Raw genomic sequence first — 21,690 nt, 5'->3', positions numbered from 1 at the left:
AAAAGACAACAGTTTTCAAAAAAACTGATGAACTGAGTACAAATATCTACTTGGAAATATGTACTTTCAAGTAAAATGTAAGTGACTGACTTCTCTGTATGGTAAATAAAAACACCATGGTGAATTGTCAGTACATTTGTGAAAACAAAGCGTAAATTAATACTTTTATATATTCAACTCCCTCACAGTTGTTCTGTTCTTGTATAAATAGCAAAAGCCATGAGCTACCAGACTGCACATAAGTGGATATACACTTGCAATTTTTTGTTCTCAGAAGAAAAGAAAATATCACGTTTGCTAGCATGTTAAAAATAGAGCCACTAATTTTCACATATCACTCAATATCAGATCTGCACTATTCACAGTTTAATTTCTTCAAGTCGTTTGGGTTTGTAATACCATTATGGGAACAGATGCCATTCCTAAGTCAATGTATGATTAAAGTTTGTAAAATTAGTATTGTTTCAATCTTTGATGTTAGCCAAAAGTGCGCTTCGCAGCACCTGCAATGTGCCCAGAAATCCTTATGGAATTCATATGGATTTATATGTATCTAAATACAATGGTAAATTCTTTTTTATGAGACCCATTGCTTCTACTACTATGGGACTTGTCTGTATATCCTTATTCCACATTGCTGTCATTTTTGTTGCACAAGCTGAAATCCAAAATCCAATAGTCTTGCCACATTATTATGCCTTTTAGTATACAGGCCATTTGTCATTAGTGTATCGCACTGTGCAACAAGCTGTGCAACTACTTTCAGATTTGTTTTAGATTTGTTTTACAGAACCTGCATTTGTCTGTTTCTCCCAAATGTTTAAAGAACTTTGTAAACCATTCTGTATGTGGTCCACTATCCTGGACCGCCAATATTAACCTTTCAACTTTTGGTTTCAATTTACCTCTCCTTATAATTCTTCTTCTTTTCTGTACTTGGAACTATATTTATGCCTTCTCATCTATTTCCTCCTTATATTCTTTTTTTTTTTTATCACATTTAGTTGCTGCCTGTTTTTTGTCTACTTCTGATTTGATTTCCATTCCAACTTGACACCAAAATGCTTCCGCTAAACTAAGTAGGGAAGTTATGTTAGACTTCTTCTCCTCATGTTTTAAAACTTTCACTATGTTTGGATCTGATGAAGCCAGCAGATATGTATGCAGTCTTAGGATTGCAAGTCTATACATGTAAGCAATTTCGAGGATGCCCACACCTCCTTTGGAATGGGGAATACATAATCTTGTTATACACTGATTTTTAGGGTCTATATCACATAATCAAACTTCCAAAATATCAAACACCATATGCTCGAACTTGGAAGTTTGAAATGTGATATAATCGAAAGCTTAGAACAGCAATTTTTTTCCCTGGGAAAAAAATTTGCTGTTCCAAGAAACACACACACAACACAGGCACACCAAAAACCTAAGTCTAATGTGGGGGGCTTTGACCCCCATGCCCCCCACACCCCCCTACTTAAATATACTAACTCCGAGATTGCACCACAGGGGAGGAAATAGCAAAGCTGTGGAAAGGCCCACCAAATTCTTGCCCTGGGTAAGAATTTGATATTCCGTGGCTTCGCTATTGTCAGCGTTCGCAGTTTCATATTCGATGTAATGCCGTTCGGCATGATTAGCTTTCGAGCTTGTGATATAAACCCGATTTATATATATATCATTTGATAAGTATAAAAGCATTTTTTCTTGTTTTCCTGTCCAACTGATCAAAGACCTTTTGGGGCCTGTCAATCAATCCAAAATTAGATCAGAACAAGAAAACTAAATTAGTTTATAGCTTGAACTTTGTTCCTAGCTGACGGGGCTGCTTTCAGTATTAATAGTCTTCTAAAACATTCCTTACTAAGTGTTATTCACATTTGTTCATGCTTTATTGTAGAGCTTAATCGACTCTCAAATAATTATACAGTCCCACCTGCTCAAATTCTTATACAGCACAATCCTGTCCCTGACAGATATTTTCTTGGTGCTGCAGCTTTACTTCATTAAAGGTCGCTGTTGCACATTTATGAAGACCAAATGACATTCTTATAACATCTGAGAAAGTTTTGACTTTTTACAACTGTGCTTTCAGTTTCTCTTCTGATGAACTCTGTAGTTTAAAATCATGTGCAAAAAGAAGATGAAAAGCTTTTACTCTTTGTTGTTTTCTGGATCCACATTGTAACCATGACTTAATCCATTAAGTAGACATCTTAAGGTGTTGGGGCAAAACAAAAGAGCAGCAGTGACAACGATTCAGCCTGGAATACCCCCCCCTTGAATTTTTATCCATGAGATAATAATTTGTCCTTTACAATGTCTTAGCTTGAAAGTACCTTGTCACTGTTTCATGGTCACTGCAATATAATTGTTCAATGTAGTGTGCATGTTATACATCTGTAAGCACTCACTTATCCATTAATTCCAGATGCTGTGAAATTGCTTTTTTTGCAATCTATTCATGCCATACTTAGATTCTTTCCATTTTTACAATTCACCATTATGACTTTAATTAACAAAAAATTATCCTTTGTATCATATGAATTTCTTTCCATACCCTTGTGTTCTATTGCCATGATCAGTTTTTTTCTAAATGACTAAACTCTGTCAGCCTCAGTTCCAGTTTATAGTTTATACACCATCAGAAGGAAAGTTATTGGTCAATAGCTGTTAGGATAGCATACATAAAACAAACAGTAAATTTCTTAAGTGTTAACTTACGATCTGAATCATTTTGTTGCTTGTGTGAAGTAGCATACAGAAGCTAAAATGAAAATGGTCCCGAGTTATCACCTTTATCATATTAATTACAACCTTCAATACATATATGCAAGACTGTGCACAACGCGCGTGTGTGTGTGTGTGTGTGTGTGTGTGTGTGTGTGTGTGTGTGTCCTGTTTTATGCAGTTAGTGATATTTGCAAGTTCATATCACAATTAGGTTATTAAGTTTGCTTTGAAATTGTAAAATCAGGAGGTAAGAAATGGGCTTTTCATTTACAGCATGTTATGTTCTTTAAAGAGTTGCTCATTTTACTGCATATTATATTGATATGCTGTTTTATTAATGAACTGTTCTGTGTTACTTATTCTGTTGCTTCTTTCACTGTATGTAATGAAAATCATGTAAACATTTTTCAAATAACAAATTCACAGGTTTGGGAAGTATCATTGTATACTTATATGGCTCGTTTATCCTGATGTTGTTTGACTGTTGATGTGCAAATTTGTTGTACCTGATAATCTCCCCCCATAAAAATGTTGTAAATTATGAAATTACTTCCCCACCTTGTAATAGTTTTTAATCCTTGGATGAAATCACTGGATACACTTATATTGACCATACAAATTCCCAATTCATTCAATATTTATCTACAAGACTAATGACATACAGTAAACATTTAAACACATGCTTATGTGCAGTAATAGGTTACCACAAGATAAGAACACTTGTAATTTATATTAGTCATGAGATACAGTATACTTTTAAACACACGCTTATGTGCAGTAATAGGTTACCACAAGATAAGAACACTTGTAATTTATATTAGTCATGACATACAGTATACATTTAAACACATGCTTATGTGCAGTAATAGGTTACCACAAGATAAGAACACTTGTAATTTATATTAGTCATGAGATACAGTATACATTTAAACACATGCTTATGTGAGTAATAGGTTACCACAAGATAAGAACACTTGTAATTTATATTAGTCATGAGATACAGTATACATTTAAACACATGCTTATGTGAGTAATAGGTTACCACAAGATAAGAACACTTGTAATTTATATTAGTCATGAGATACAGTATACATTTAAACACATGCTTATGTGAGTAATAGGTTACCACAAGATAAGAACACTTGTAATTTATATTAGTCATGAGATACAGTGTACATTTAAACACATGCTTATGTGAGTAATAGGTTACCACAAGATAAGAACACTTGTAATTTATATTAGTCATGACATACAGTATACATTTAAACACATGCTTATGTGAGTAATAGGTTACCACAAGATAAGAACACTTGTAATTTATATTAGTCATGAGATACAGTATACATTTAAACACATGCTTATGTGAGTAATAGGTTACCATAAGATAAGAACACTTGTAATTTATATTAGTCATGACATACAGTATACATTTAAACACATGCTTATGTGCAGTAATAGGTTACCACAAGATAAGAACACTTGTAATTTATATTAGTCATGAGATACAGTGTACATTTAAACACATGCTTATGTGCAGTAATAGGTTACCACAAGATAAGAACACTTGTAATTTATATTAGTCATGAGATACAGTATACATTTAAACACATGCTTATGTGAGTAATAGGTTACCACAAGATAAGAAGACTTGTAATTTATATTAGTCATGAGATACAGTGTACATTTAAACACATGCTTATGTGCAGTAATAGGTTACCACAAGATAAGAACACTTGTAATTTATATTAGTCATGAGATACAGTATACTTTTAAACACATGCTGATGTGCAGTAATAGGTTACCACAAGATAAGAACACTTGTAATTTATATTAGTCATGAGATACAGTATACATTTAAACACATGCTTATGTGAGTAATAGGTTACCACAAGATAAGAACACTTGTAATTTATATTAGTCATGAGATACACTATACATTTAAACACATGCTTATGTAATAGGTTACCACAAGATAAGAACACTTGTAATTTCTATTAGTCATGAGATACAGTATACTTTTAAACATGTACTTATGTGAGTAATAGGTTAGCACAAGATAAGAACACTTGTAATTTCTATTAGTCATGAGATACAGTATACATTTAAACACATGCTTATGTGCAGTAATAGGTTACCAGAATATAAGAACACTTGTAATTTCTATTAGTCATGAGATACAGTATACTTTTAAACATACACTTATGTAATAGGTTACCACAAGATAAGAACACTTGTAATTTATATTAGTCATGAGATACAGTATACATTTAAACACATGCTTATGTGCAGTAATAGGTTACCAGAATATAAGAACACTTGTAATTTCTATTAGTCATGAGATACAGTATACTTTTAAACATGTACTTATGTAATAGGTTACCACAAGATAAGAACACTTGTAATTTCCATTACTCATGAGATACAGTATACTTAAACATATACTTATGTGCAGTAATAGGTTACCAGAATATAAGAACACTTGTAATTTCTATTAGTCATGAGATACAGTATACTTTAAACATACACTTATGTAATAGGTTACCACAAGATAAGAACACTTGTAATTTATATTAGTCATGAGATACAGTATACTTTTAAACATACACTTATGTAATAGGTTACCACAAGATAAGAACACTTGTAATTTATATTAGTCATGAGATACAGTATACTTTTAAACATATACTTATGTGAGTAATAGATTAGGACAAGATAAGAACACTTGTAATTTATATTAGTCATGAGATACAGTATACTTTTAAACATACACTTATGTAATAGGTTACCACAAGATAAGAACACTTGTAATTTATATTAGTCATGAGATACAGTATACTTTTAAACATACACTTATGTAATAGGTTACCACAAGATAAGAACACTTATAATTTCTGTTAGTCATGACATACAGTATACATTTAAACATATACTTATGTGAGTAATAGGTTACCACAAGATAAGAGCACTTGTAATTTATATTAGTCATGAGATACAGTATACTTTTAAACATGTACTTATGTGCAGTAATAGGTTACCACAAGATATGAACACTTGTAATTTCTATTAGTCATAAGATACAGTATACTTTTAAACATATACTTATGTGAGTAATAGGTTACCACAATATAAGAACACTTGTAATTTCTGTTAGTCATGAGATACAGTATACATTTAAACATATACTTATGTAATAGGTTACCACAAGATAAAAACACTTGTAATTTATATTAGTCATGAGATACAGTATACTTTTAAACATGTACTTATGTAATAGGTTACCACAAGATAAGAACACTTGTAATTTCCATTAGTCATGAGATACAGTATACTTTTAAACACATGCTTATGTGCAGTAATAGGTTACCACAAGATAAGAACACTTGTAATTTCTTTTAGTCACAACGGACTTGAGAAAATCACATGTTGTGTGTTAGAAACATACATCAGTGCAATGAGGAAGAACTTATTTTTTGTGTCATTTTTATATTTTTAGAAATGTTTTAAACAATCTTACTTTGATACAGAAATTATTATTTTCACCTGAATTGAAATGCTTCCCTAAATGAAAATGCATGGTGATGGATATTATAAATGTACCTGAACAAATAACAGATGCGACTTGACCAGTAGTGCATGCTGGGTTACCAAAGGAATGAGAACGACAGAACTTCAGGTGCGATTCGGAACCATTGCAATGAAAATAGTCTCTCCTGATCTCATTTGTTCCATTTTCCACAAAGTCTTCTGTATAGATATTCACGGCATAACCACAGCTCATTTGGTTACACAGAACATTGGCATCAGCCATATCCCATTCCAGGCTGCACAGAGACCTCCATTCACTATTGTACTGGATTTCGACTCTTCCAGAACATGCATTGCTGCCATTAACCAGTCTGTAGCCTTTTGAACCTGAAAGAAATCAATACAATTTACAGATTTTATGTCATGAAAATGGAATTTCACTTTTTTGGAGCTATAAATCAGTGTCTCAGAATTAGATTTAATTGTGCACATTAATGCAGTCTGTTGTCAACTAAGAAAAATGAACTCGATATGTTGTCGCTGTTTACTTATGACCAGGTGGTAGGTAATAGCTATTTAATATGTACTAAGGGGATACCTGTGTGTGTGTGTGTGTGTGTGTGTGTGTGTGTGTGTGTGTGTGTGTGTGTGTGTGTGTGTGTGTGTGTGTCTTTTATATTGAATTTTTGACAAAATATCTTCTTTTCTTTTTGTTTTTTTCCTTTTAGAGGTCACTATAGTGGAACAATGGTCTGCAGAACAATTTACAGTGGAGTTTTAAAGTGTCGAGTTGCCAGCCCGGCATCCAACCTTCCTCAGAAGACAATTCTTGACATAGTATAATGGGGCAATATTAAACACAGTTCTGAAGACAGAATGTTTAGTCTGTGAATACCTATTGAATTAAGGTTAAAATCAGAATGTTATTGTGATAAAGGTATAGTACAAACTTTGAGTTTGCAGTTTTAGAAGACTAATAGAATAAGACAGCATGGGACCTTTCATTATAGATTTTTAATTCAAATATAAATTAAAGAAGGTGTCAGGCTCACAAGTTTTTTTTTTTTTTTGTTTTTTTTTGCAATTATCATTTTCACAAAGTTTTAGAAAATGTTTGGTTAGGTTTTTTGTTAAAATGATACAATCAAGTGACATTTCTGAGCAATTTGCACCAATTAAAACTATCTACCCTAATTAGCAAGCATGCACATGAAACTTAAATAGAAAAAAAATGTATACAAATGCTAAAAAATGGAAATTGACAGAAAAGAATACAAATTAAATCCAAAATTTCTTAATCAACACACATAGTTGCACTTTTATAGTACCATGCATGATTCTACTTTAAAACTAATCACATTTGTAGGATTCATGGGTTTCAACATCTAGTAAGAAATACTTCCAGAACATTTTACCAACGTTCCAAATAGACTGTCAGAGCAAAAATTTCTGATAAGATCTAAAATCAGTTTTGGTGCTTTAGAGGGTTTATTTTTTATGCAGAAATCTGAAAGCAAAATGGTATATGGTGGAAACTATTTTAAATCTATTCCAGACAAAATTAAGTCATTAGGTACAAGAAGTCATTAAGCTGAGTGTATGATAAGAAGTTTTGTGAGCTTAACCATGAGATAAATTTAGGGATTTATGGTGGATTCACATGTAGCTTATATGTAAATAGTACAACATAAAACGTATATATGGTCAACATAAAGACTTGGCTGCACATTTAAATGTAAGCCATATTGTTCAGATAGAAGCACAATAAATATTAACAATTGCTTTTCTAAATTTTTTTTCAAATTATATATTATCACTGTAATTGGAAATAGATGTTTTGTTTTTATATAAATCTTAGATCATATCACATTATTACATTTCAGAAAGTTTGCAATGATATGACCAGAAAATATTTTTAATTGAATAGTGACAAATACCAGTATACAATGCCACATTCCAAAAAAAAAAAAACTGTATATATATATATATATATATATATATATATATATATATATATTTATATATATATATATATATATATATATATATATATATATATATATATATATATGGAAGCTTGTTAAGTACAGATTAACTAATATATTTATTCACATACTGAATTTTTCTTCATAGCAGGTGGCTCTGGTGGTGCAGCAGTTAGCATTGCCACCTCACAGCAAGAGGTTTTCCGGTTTGATTTTTGTCTGAGGTGCCTTTTGTGTGGAGTCTGGCGTGTCCTCCCTACAGTCATGTAGGTTTTCTTCAGGTGCTCTGGTTTCCTCCCACATCCCAAAGACATGCTGTAGGTAGATTGGACACTCCAAACTGGCCCTAGGTGTGTGTGTGTGTGTGCATGTGGCTGCCTTCTGTGGAAAGTTGGGTACCAGGCTGGCAACTCAACACTGTAAAACTCCACTGTCAATTGTTCTGTAGACGATTGTTCCACTGTGGTGACCCCTAACATGAAAAGCTAGAAGAAGAATAGTTCCTTTGATGGAATGCTTACAGGAGATATCTAGGCTGAAACACTAGTGGTACAATCAATTATTAAAGGCATAGTAAGGCAATACTTCCAGAAACATCACAAACATATTCATTTTTTACATATAGATAAAAGATATTACATTATGAAAAACTGTTATCAAGAAAAAAAATATATATATATATATATATATATATATATATATATATATATATACATATATATAGGTCTACTTGAGTTGGACGAAAGACCAGAAGATCAAAATCCAGAACGCAGAGATGAAAACAACGAAACCGCAGAACACCGAAAAGTCTTTTAGGTATCTGGTCTCGGGATTCCGGTCTTCGGTATTGTAAGTATTCAGGATTTCATAGTGATCCCATATATATGTATGTATATATATATATATATATATATATATATATATATATATATATATATATATATATATAAAATATTTTATTTTATGTATTTTTTCAGTATATCCTTTGATTCTTATTCAATACAGTTACATAATGCCAATGAAGCTTAGTTATGATATCAGTCTAAAGTTCAGTATGCAGTCATTTACCCTGATTAACATATTAAAATAGGCTATTTAATTAATTAAACGTAAATGTAACTAAATAAAACCACACAGGAGTGCTTTTGGATTATTGTGAAGAAAGAAACTCACTTAAGTTTAGCACACTAATAAACACAAATAAAACTTCGGGATAGTAAAAACAATAATGAAACGGTTCACAAGACTGACAATTTTTTACCTTTTTAAGGACAATACTTTACACAAGTTACTGGTACAACCATAGGTGCAGCTTGTGCCCCCAGGTATAGCAATTTGGTTGTGGCCTACTGGGAGAAGGAATTTCTTTTTGATAGTAATTATAGACATTGTTGGACCTATTACACCAGGTTTTTGAATGATGTTTTTATTTTGTTAATGGACATGGAAATGAGATTGGTCGAATTTTTTAATTATATTAATAATATTATCCCATTTTTTTTAATTTTCTGGTCCTTCATCAAAGAAAATATCTGTTTCTTGGATGTGGAAATTACTAAGAACTTTGAACATAAGGCCCTGTTTGACAATATTTATGATAAGCCCACTTTTTCAAACAAAAACCTGCATGGGCAGTTATCATTAAATGAAATCTTGGGTATTGACTAGCATTTCTGTGGTGTTACATTGGGATGTAACAGCTAGGCTTAAAATGATCTCTGGGTTGATAGCCTAGTAATCTCCAATGATTACAAGTTGGCATCCTATGCTTTAGAAAAAAGCCAGTAGTGAAAGGTCAACTCTTAGGAATGACTAGGATGATCACACATGCCCTAATATTTCTAGATAAATGTGAGAACATCATACACATGTGCCCAAGAAGAGGTGTTATCCTACTACATTTTTAGATGCAATCAAGCAAGGGGTTATCATTTTGAGAGAGTTGGGTTTTTACAAACCTATTGTTTGTGGACACTGTTTCCATTACAAACAGATGTAATTAATATTGGACAGGTGGTCATTAGTACCAAAGCCATATACTTCGGATAGAAATATAAGCCATTCATCAGTACTACACTTGAGATAGGCTATTTTTTGAATGTTTCAAAAGAGCAGGATTATATTTTCTTTTGACCCAGAGATGTTTAACAGAATAGGGGATAGCCCCCATATTGTATATAAAAAACATGTCAATCAAAAAATATTGGAACAGACTGGGTCCTTAAATAGGAAAAAAAGGTGATGAAAATGTGGACAATGTCCACAACGTGTTTGTATATTGGTTGCTGAACACACACACACACACACACACACACACACACACACACACACACACACACACACACACACACACACACACACACACACACACACACACACATATATATATATATATATATATATATATATATATATATATATATATATATATATATATATATATATATATATATATATATATATATATTGGAGGGCCAGTATATATCATTCAAGGGCATTTCACATGTGATTTGAAAAATGTTGTATATATTGTTTACTGTGATTTATGCCCAGCAGTTTACAAGTTTACTGTTGTGGAGCAGGTGGTATTTGATACCAGTGGTTATACAGTGAATGAACATCTTGATAAAAATGAATTAATGTGGCAATTATGTTTGAATGCCGCAAGTCCCCCTGGTTTAAATGACATGCACTATAGCCCCCCATTTTAAAGTTAAAAATATTGGATGTCTAGAATAGTCTATTTTAGGATATTTTAGATGGATGATTTCCTTTAAACAATTATGGACCCAAGAGGTTTCTTAACTATTTGAATTATGTAAGCAGATTTTATTGGGTGGCTTTAATTAATTAATATCTGTGGTTACTTTAAAAGCTCAGTGAGTTCTAACTGTGTCATTCTGATGCAGTTCCTATTTTTGTTAATGAAAGCACTTGAAAATTGTAGTTTTTCCTTAATTTGAAGTGTATCATTGTCTGTCCATTTCCAACACACGGATTTTGTATGGTTCACTTAAATTTAACACTGCCAGCCAAAGGCATAAAGAAACCTGCAATATGATACATTGTCATCAACATGACTATATATAAACATTTTTACAATATAAAACTTAATCTTTCGTAGTAACATAATTTTTTATGTTTCTTAACTGATCACTGCATTGTAATTTAACAAACTTAAATTCATAATCCATGATAAAAGTTGCACTTATTTTTTTCAAAATAAGTATGCATCTCATATAAGCAATTAAAATAAACTAGTTATAATAACTGAAACAAATTCAGTGCAGAACTGTCTTTAACAGCAATGTAGAGTATACCCACAGTAATCCTTGCAGAGTGAGTTGTTGATATTTTGATTAGGTCTACCCTGCCTTGTCCAGTGACAAGCCATACTTACCTTTAGCAGCTTGTATGACCACCTGTCCTCTGATCCTATGATATATAAGCCCTCAGGATTTTATGCCAGATATTCGAGAACCACAGGATATTCCTACCAGTAGTGACTGATATGTAAAAATTTACTTCCTACAGGGGCTAGCTATAGAACACAATATACTTCCTTAAGAACTTCTTAGATCTGCTTTAGTTATCTTAGAATTTGACTAATTTTCCAGTTACATATAATAGTACATCTGGCCAGCTGTAGTCCATCATTTAAGAATATTATAGTTTCATTTAAAAACATATGAAGGACTTATGACCCTACATAAGAGGGGGTCTATATTAGAACATCGGTTTCACAACTGACAACATCGAACATTCAGAACAGCAAATTTTTTCCTAGGGAAAAATTTGCTGTTCCAAACACATACACACAAATACAAGCGCACTAAACAAACAGTAATCCACACACACAGACACCTAAAAATCTTACATCATACCCTACACTAAACTATACATACACCATTAACTATCCACTTACCTTAACCCAAACCCTAACCCTAAGGTCCGGCCACTATCGCACACTCACCTCACCTGCACCCTAACCCTAAGTCACCTACCCCACCCTAACTATCACGCCCACATAATCGCACACTTACTTGACCTGTGCCCTAACCCTAACTCACATCTGTGAACTGGGGTGGAGCTTAGAACTAAACCTTCTATTTAAGAAGTAAAATAAATCATTTCAGAGCTTTTACTGAAAAGGCTCACCCAGACTCTGCTACAGTTTGCTGTGAGGAAAGGTTAGTTTGCTTTTTTGTTGTATTTTGTATAATTTATTGCCTTTTTCTATTTCCTGTTTTGTATACTGCAATTTGTTTTCTTTACAGTGTGGTTTACTTGTATTCTGCTTTTTAACTGCATATCAAAACTTGAAAAAAAGTTGATGGCAGCCTTGAGCAACAAAGTGTATATTTCAGCAATTCACCCATAGTGAAACATTCATTGAACATGCTGGCCAGTGGGTAAATACCCACTAAGTTTATCAGTTAAACAGGTGACTACTAAATAGCAATAGCTACATCAGAGTTCCAATGCATGCTGCAGCATGCAAACCAGCACATGTTAAAAAAAAAAAAAAAAAACAGAAAATGAAAATAAACGATCAGACAGCACCTTGCTACTAGACCAGCAGCATATTATAATCTCTCACAAGACAGAAACTAGCAATATTCCAAGATGGCTCACAAACACTCAAACTAAGATGTGCTACATTAGTAATATACACTGAAACTGGCAAACAAATGTTGTATCAGATGGCAAATGGAAGTTTAAATAATTATGTACACTTCCTTGATATTTGGAGAAACTTTAAAAAATGACTCAAATCCAGTAAAAAGATTAAGACTGGTTCTAGATGGAATACACTCGTACCTGTATATTTACTGAGACATAACTTTAGTGCAATGATAGCACCCCCCTGTACCATGGTTTAGTGCCTATCCTGCCTTCAGACACTAAGGGAAACCACAGGGAGTATATACACATATGCATTTGAGATATGACAAAAAATCCTTTTATCTTGACCCCCAAAGAAGTCCCCACTCTAACCCCCAAAAATTCTGGAGTACCATTAAAAAACTCTTACACCCAGGGAATTCATCTCCTCCTAATCCATCCCCTAACAGCTCTCCACTTGAAACTGCAACTCTTCTGAACTCCTTCTTCATAGACTCCATACAAAACCTAATTAAACCAAACAAGGATACTTACCTTAATACCCCCTCCCTCAAAACTCCTTTCCCAGTCAAGCCTGTGCCCACAGCCATCATCAAATCTCTACTCTATAAACTAAAACCCTGCTCCCCTCTCTTCTGATAACCTACCACCACTATACCTCAGACTTGCAGCCCCCTCTATTGGATATCCAGTCTCCATATTTATCAATAGGTCAGTTCAGGAAAAGTTTGTCCCTGATATCTGGAAACCGTCCTATATTATACCCGTACATAATGGACATAACTCCACATACCCCTCTAACTTCAGGCCTATTGTTATTCTATCCCCTCTTTCTAGGATTCTGGAAAAGTGTGTACACAAGCAGCTCATCTAATAACTCCTTCAGGAAAACCTCCTCACCCCAACACAACACGGTTTCTTACAACATCATAGTACATCTACAGCATTACTATGCTTCACTCACTCCTTCGCTACGTCTCTTGATCATAACTAGTGTCACGCCTCTTCCTTGACCTCCCTAAAGCTTTTGACACTTTGTCCCATAACCTCCTTCTATCCAAACTTTCTTCCTTCAGTCTCTCTACCACTACTCTCATCTGGTTCTCTTCTTACCTATCAAATAGAGCTCAATCGGTCAAATGGCTCTCTGCAACGTCACATTTCCTCCCTGTTCAAACTGGTGTGCCCCAAGGCTCCATCCTGGGCCCACTGTTACTTAACATCTTTACAAATAATCTCCACCAATCCTGCCCTCACTCCACACTCATACAATACACCAATGACTCCACCATCATCACGACCTCTGACAGTCTACCCCACCTACTCTACCTCACTCAAGACACCCTCTGCTCAGTTGAAAGATGGCTCACAACTAACCAACTTCCATTAACCCCAAGAAAACAAAACTACTTCTCTTCCTCCACAAACCCCTCCAGCACCTCAAAGACTCCTTTTCAGTCTCTTCTCTAAACAACACCACTATTACGGTCGAATCTCATCCTAAACTTCTGGGAATTTTTATAGATGACGAATTTAAATTTGACATCTACATCAATAACTGTATCAAGAAGACACCAAAAACTAAGACTGTTATACAGAAATAAAAAGTTCTTAACACAAGAATCTAAACTGTCCCTAGCTCAAGCCTACCTACTACCTACCCTTCCTTATGCTGCCCCAATCTTCACTCACCTCCAAAAAAACTTGTCAACCAAACTCGAACTTACATATTGCAAAATTGCTAGATTTGACACTAATCTCCCCTACTGCTCACATCACTGCCTCTCCTTACAAAAACACAACTGGTTAGAACTTCATAATCAGCTCCTTCTGCCACAGCTCCTCCAGCAACCTGCAGCCTGTCCATCACTGGCAACCCTCATCTCACCTTATGTCCCCAACCAGGAACTTCATAGCTCCGGCCAACACCTCCTTCAAATCTTCTCTGTCAAGCCTAGATGTGTCCTCATTCACCAAATGAGGCAATCCTCTCCAAGGCAAAACTACTGCAATTTGTAGAAGACCTATGCAAAATTCCCCAAATTCTTTTGCAAATGGACCTCTCTCTTTGGTCTGCCTTGCTCAGCTCTACCTTTTATGAGCACCTGAACAGCTGTGTAGGAAGTCAGTACCCATCTTCACTAAATATAACTAAATTCAGGAATAAAACTCTCTCTGGAAGTCCTTTATTAATAAACTGCATAACAAAAGAAGAAAATAATGAAAAGTGGCAATAAATCGCCATCTTATTACCCGAATATTAACTCAAACATGCTTGCAAGTAACTTACAAACACGATTAGAAAATGTAAGGCATAATATGAACTAAAGGTTGCTACAGATTCCAAAGGAAACTGCAAATCTTTGTTCCATAATATCGAACAATGCACTGGGCTTATCCATAATAGTATCACCCATTCTGACTCCAAAGACACAGATAATATGTTACTAGAGAAATTTATTAAGAAAATTTCTGGTGCACAATAAGCATTTTACTATTATCCATTTTGTCCATTTTTATTTAACTCTGTTATAGTTAGGTTACACAGTAATCACAATCTGTTTTTCTATTTTTTCACAAGTATATTGGTTTGAAAGCATGTTTCCTCCCACAGGTTTGATATCTACCATTTTGTCTTCTTAAATTTGGAGCACATTTACAATGATGTTGCTTAGCTGACAGGTGATTTATCTAAACTTGAAATGTCTAAATCTTCAGAAAGTCACATACCCAAAACAATAACACACTAAAACAATAACAAACCAATCTCTAAATATACCTGCTCCAAGTTTATTTAAGATTCCCTCTGTCTCTGTCTTCTCCCAGGCTGCAAGGTATTTGATGCATGACCTAGGCACTCCTGATCTAGTAAAATATCAATGAAAGAAAACTTTCTGTCTTGCAGTTTTGACATTCCTAGGCTTACTGTTCTCAACTAAGACAATGTATAGTACTCTTTTTAAAACAAATTGCCACAAAAATAACTTCCTTAACACGTCCTTAACAAATTCTTCCTGCTTAATGTTTTGCTTTGGATTGATGGGTACATGTGGCCACATTAACTAAATTCCATATGGTTCCATGCTGTCCAAGATGGCAATATAATAACTATGGAGGAAATAAATTAAACAGGGGGTTTAGTGATATACTAGGTCCCCAAAAGTCATAATGTGCTGGGTGGTCTAGTCTATATTTTAGAGCCCTTTTCCTAACCTTTCCTTCAAAGTATGGCATGAACAAATATCTTGAGTAAGGAGAAAATTCACTTTTGCACTTTGTCGTGCTGTTTGTCTTTTTCGCCCACCCTTTAACATACCCCAATTCACCAAAACTGCACTATAATATCTGTGGAACTGTGGAGGAACAACTGAATAATTTGGAGGATCTAGAGAGCACTATTCCCCAGCAGACATAGGGTTCTAGATGGTGTAAGTGCACTTTAAAAAAATTCGCAACCTTTTGAGCCAATGACTGTGAGCAAAAACGTTCAATAAGCAAATACATCGTCTTGTTTTTGTCTTTCATGATAAAAAAACATGTTATGTTCAAGGCTTAATGTATAAAGCTGACAAAACAGTAATTCCCAATATGCTGGAAAGACAACTATTTCTGAAGACACATAAATTGTCATCTGGGAATAATGCCTGCTTCAATATCCCACCAAGGATCATAATAGTTATGATAAACCAAAAAGACAACAGTTTTCAAAAAAACTGATGAACTGAGTACAAATATCTACTTGGAAATATGTACTTTCAAGTAAAATGTAAGTGACTGACTTCTCTGTATGGTAAATAAAAACACCATGGTGGTGTCAGTACATTTGTGAAAACAAAGCGTAAATTAATACTTTTATATATTCAACTCCCTCACAGTTGTTCTGTTCTTGTATAAATAGCAAAAGCCATGAGCTACCAGACTGCACATAAGTGGATATACACTTGCAATTTTTTGTTCTCAGAAGAAAAGAAAATATCACGTTTGCTAGCATGTTAAAAATAGAGCCACTAATTTTCACATATCACTCAATATCAGATCTGCACTATTCACAGTTTAATTTCTTCAAGTCGTTTGGGTTTGTAATACCATTATGGGAACAGATGCCATTCCTAAGTCAATGTATGATTAAAGTTTGTAAAATTAGTATTGTTTCAATCTTTGATGTTAGCCAAAGTGCGCTCGCAGCACCTGCAATGTGCCCAGAAATCCTTATGGAATTCATATGGATTTATATGTATCTAAATACAATGGTAAATTCTTTTTATGAGACCCATTGCTTCTACTACTATGGGACTTGTCTGTATATCCTTATTCCACATTGCTGTCATTTTTTGTTGCACAAGCTGAAATCCAAAATCAATAGTCTTGCCACATTATTATGCCTTTTAGTATACAGGCCATTTGTCATTAGTGTATCGCACTGTGCAACAAGCTGTGCAACTACTTTCAGATTTGTTTTAGATTTGTTTTACAGAACCTGCATTTGTCTGTTTCTCCCAAATGTTTAAAGAACTTTGTAAACCATTCTGTATGTGGTCCACTATCCTGGACCGCCAATATTAACCTTTCAACTTTTGGTTTCAATTTACCTCTCCTTATAATTCTTCTTCTTTTCTGTACTTGGAACTATATTTATGCCTTCTCATCTATTTCCCCTCCTTATATTCTTTTTTTTTTTTATCACATTTAGTTGCTGCCTGTTTTTTGTCTACTTCTGATTTGATTTCCATTCCAACTTGACACCAAAATGCTTCCGCTAAACTAAGTAGGGAAGTTATGTTAGACTTCTTCTCCTCATGTTTTAAAACTTTCACTATGTTTGGATCTGATGAAGCCAGCAGATATGTATGCAGTCTTAGGATTGCAAGTCTATACATGTAAGCAATTTCGAGGATGCCCACACCTCCTTTGGAATGGGGAATACATAATCTTGTTATACACTGATTTTTAGGGTCTATATCACATAATCAAACTTCCAAAATATCAAACACCATATGCTCGAACTTGGAAGTTTGAAATGTGATATAATCAACAGAACAGCAATTTTTCCCTGGGAAAAAATTTGCTGTTCAAAAACACACACACAACACAGGCACACCAAAAACCTAAGTCTAATGTGGGGGGCTTTGACCCCATGCCCCCCACACCCCCTACTTAAATATACTAACTCCGATTGCACCACAGGGAGGAAATAGCAAAGCTGTGGAAGGCCCACCAAATTCTTGCCCTGGGTAAGAATTTGATATTCCGATAACCGCTATTGTCAGCGTTCGCAGTTTCATATTCGATGTAATGCCGTTCGGCATGATTAGCTTTCGAGCTTGTGATATAAACCCGATTTATATATATATCATTTGATAAGTATAAAAGCATTTTTTCTTGTTTTCCTGTCCAACTGATCAAAGACCTTTTGGGGCCTGTCAATCAATCCAAAATTAGATCAGAACAAGAAAACTAAATTAGTTTATAGCTTGAACTTTGTTCCTAGCTGACGGGGCTGCTTTCAGTATTAATAGTCTTCTAAAACATTCCTTACTAAGTGTTATTCACATTTGTTCATGCTTTATTGTAGAGCTTAATCGACTCTCAAATAATTATACAGTCCCACCTGCTCAAATTCTTATACAGCACAATCCTGTCCCTGACAGATATTTTCTTGGTGCTGCAGCTTTACTTCATTAAAGGTCGCTGTTGCACATTTTATGAAGACCAAATGACATTCTTATAACATCTGAGAAAGTTTTGACTTTTTACAACTGTGCTTTCAGTTTCTCTTCTGATGAACTCTGTAGTTTAAAATCATGTGCAAAAAGAAGATGAAAAGCTTTTACTCTTTGTTGTTTTCTGGATCCACATTGTAACCATGACTTAATCCATTAAGTAGACATCTTAAGGTGTTGGGGCAAAACAAAAGAGCAGCAGTGACAACGATTCAGCCTGGAATACCCCCCCCTTGAATTTTTATCCATGAGATAATAATTTGTCCTTTACAATGTCTTAGCTTGAAAGTACCTTGTCACTGTTTCATGGTCACTGCAATATAATTGTTCAATGTAGTGTGCATGTTATACATCTGTAAGCACTCACTTATCCATTAATTCCAGATGCTGTGAAATTGCTTTTTTTGCAATCTATTCATGCCATACTTAGATTCTTTCCATTTTACAATTCACCATTATGACTTTAATTAACAAAAAATTATCCTTTGTATCATATGAATTTCTTTCCATACCCTTGTGTTCTATTGCCATGATCAGTTTTTTTCTAAATGACTAAACTCTGTCAGCCTCAGTTCCAGTTTATAGTTTATACACCATCAGAAGGAAAGTTATTGGTCAATAGCTGTTAGGATAGCATACATAAAACAAACAGTAAATTTCTTAAGTGTTAACTTACGATCTGAATCATTTTGTTGCTTGTGTGAAGTAGCATACAGAAGCTAAAATGAAAATGGTCCCGAGTTATCACCTTTATCATATTAATTACAACCTTCAATACATATATGCAAGACTGTGCACAACTGTGTGTGTGTGTGTGTGTGTGTGTGTGTGTGTGTGTGTGTGTGTGTGTCCTGTTTTATGCAGTTAGTGATATTTGCAAGTTCATATCACAATTAGGTTATTAAGTTTGCTTTGAAATTGTAAAATCAGGAGGTAAGAAATGGGCTTTTCATTTACAGCATGTTATGTTCTTTAAAGAGTTGCTCATTTTACTGCATATTATATTGATATGCTGTTTTATTAATGAACTGTTCTGTGTTACTTATTCTGTTGCTTCTTTCACTGTATGTAATGAAAATCATGTAAACATTTTTCAAATAACAAATTCACAGGTTTGGGAAGTATCATTGTATACTTATATGGCTCGTTTATCCTGATGTTGTTTGACTGTTGATGTGCAAATTTGTTGTACCTGATAATCTCCCCCCATAAAAATGTTGTAAATTATGAAATTACTTCCCACCTTGTAATAGTTTTTAATCCTTGGATGAAATCACTGGATACACTTATATTGACCATACAAATTCCCAATTCATTCAATATTTATCTACAAGACTAATGACATACAGTAAACATTTAAACACATGCTTATGTGCAGTAATAGGTTACCACAAGATAAGAACACTTGTAATTTATATTAGTCATGAGATACAGTATACTTTTAAACACACGCTTATGTGCAGTAATAGGTTACCACAAGATAAGAACACTTGTAATTTATATTAGTCATGACATACAGTATACATTTAAACACATGCTTATGTGCAGTAATAGGTTACCACAAGATAAGAACACTTGTAATTTATATTAGTCATGAGATACAGTATACATTTAAACACATGCTTATGTGAGTAATAGGTTACCACAAGATAAGAACACTTGTAATTTATATTAGTCATGAGATACAGTATACATTTAAACACATGCTTATGTGAGTAATAGGTTACCACAAGATAAGAACACTTGTAATTTATATTAGTCATGAGATACAGTATACATTTAAACACATGCTTATGTGAGTAATAGGTTACCACAAGATAAGAACACTTGTAATTTATATTAGTCATGAGATACAGTGTACATTTAAACACATGCTTATGTGAGTAATAGGTTACCACAAGATAAGAACACTTGTAATTTATATTAGTCATGACATACAGTATACATTTAAACACATGCTTATGTGAGTAATAGGTTACCACAAGATAAGAACACTTGTAATTTATATTAGTCATGAGATACAGTATACATTTAAACACATGCTTATGTGAGTAATAGGTTACCATAAGATAAGAACACTTGTAATTTATATTAGTCATGACATACAGTATACATTTAAACACATGCTTATGTGCAGTAATAGGTTACCACAAGATAAGAACACTTGTAATTTATATTAGTCATGAGATACAGTGTACATTTAAACACATGCTTATGTGCAGTAATAGGTTACCACAAGATAAGAACACTTGTAATTTATATTAGTCATGAGATACAGTATACATTTAAACACATGCTTATGTGAGTAATAGGTTACCACAAGATAAGAACACTTGTAATTTATATTAGTCATGAGATACAGTGTACATTTAAACACATGCTTATGTGCAGTAATAGGTTACCACAAGATAAGAACACTTGTAATTTATATTAGTCATGAGATACAGTATACTTTTAAACACATGCTGATGTGCAGTAATAGGTTACCACAAGATAAGAACACTTGTAATTTATATTAGTCATGAGATACAGTATACATTTAAACACATGCTTATGTGAGTAATAGGTTACCACAAGATAAGAACACTTGTAATTTATATTAGTCATGAGATACACTATACATTTAAACACATGCTTATGTAATAGGTTACCACAAGATAAGAACACTTGTAATTTCTATTAGTCATGAGATACAGTATACTTTTAAACATGTACTTATGTGAGTAATAGGTTAGCACAAGATAAGAACACTTGTAATTTCTATTAGTCATGAGATACAGTATACATTTAAACACATGCTTATGTGCAGTAATAGGTTACCAGAATATAAGAACACTTGTAATTTCTATTAGTCATGAGATACAGTATACTTTTAAACATACACTTATGTAATAGGTTACCACAAGATAAGAACACTTGTAATTTATATTAGTCATGAGATACAGTATACATTTAAACACATGCTTATGTGCAGTAATAGGTTACCAGAATATAAGAACACTTGTAATTTCTATTAGTCATGAGATACAGTATACTTTTAAACATGTACTTATGTAATAGGTTACCACAAGATAAGAACACTTGTAATTTCCATTAGT

The 21,690-nt window shown here is 33.6% G+C and overlaps 1 protein-coding gene across 1 annotated transcript in view; it reads right to left on the bottom strand.

Moving 5' to 3' along the window:
• The window catches only part of LOC122808181 (scavenger receptor cysteine-rich type 1 protein M130-like), a gene marked incomplete at its 5' end in the record, with an annotated part of 311,963 nt that overhangs the window by 130,473 nt on the left and 159,800 nt on the right, over positions 1–21,690 (bottom strand). The window contains one exon of the mRNA XM_044079149.1: positions 6,334–6,648. Within this exon, the coding sequence (XP_043935084.1) occupies positions 6,334–6,648 (315 nt within the window). The remainder of the gene's footprint in view (positions 1–6,333; positions 6,649–21,690) is intronic.

Source organism: Protopterus annectens, chromosome 8.part0 (genome assembly GCF_019279795.1).
Source record: "Protopterus annectens isolate FY-2018-M chromosome 8.part0, PAN1.0, whole genome shotgun sequence".
Classification (NCBI taxonomy): domain Eukaryota; kingdom Metazoa; phylum Chordata; order Ceratodontiformes; family Protopteridae; genus Protopterus; species Protopterus annectens.
Note: the sequence above shows the minus strand (reverse complement) of the source record. Positions and strands in the feature narration are given on the sequence as shown.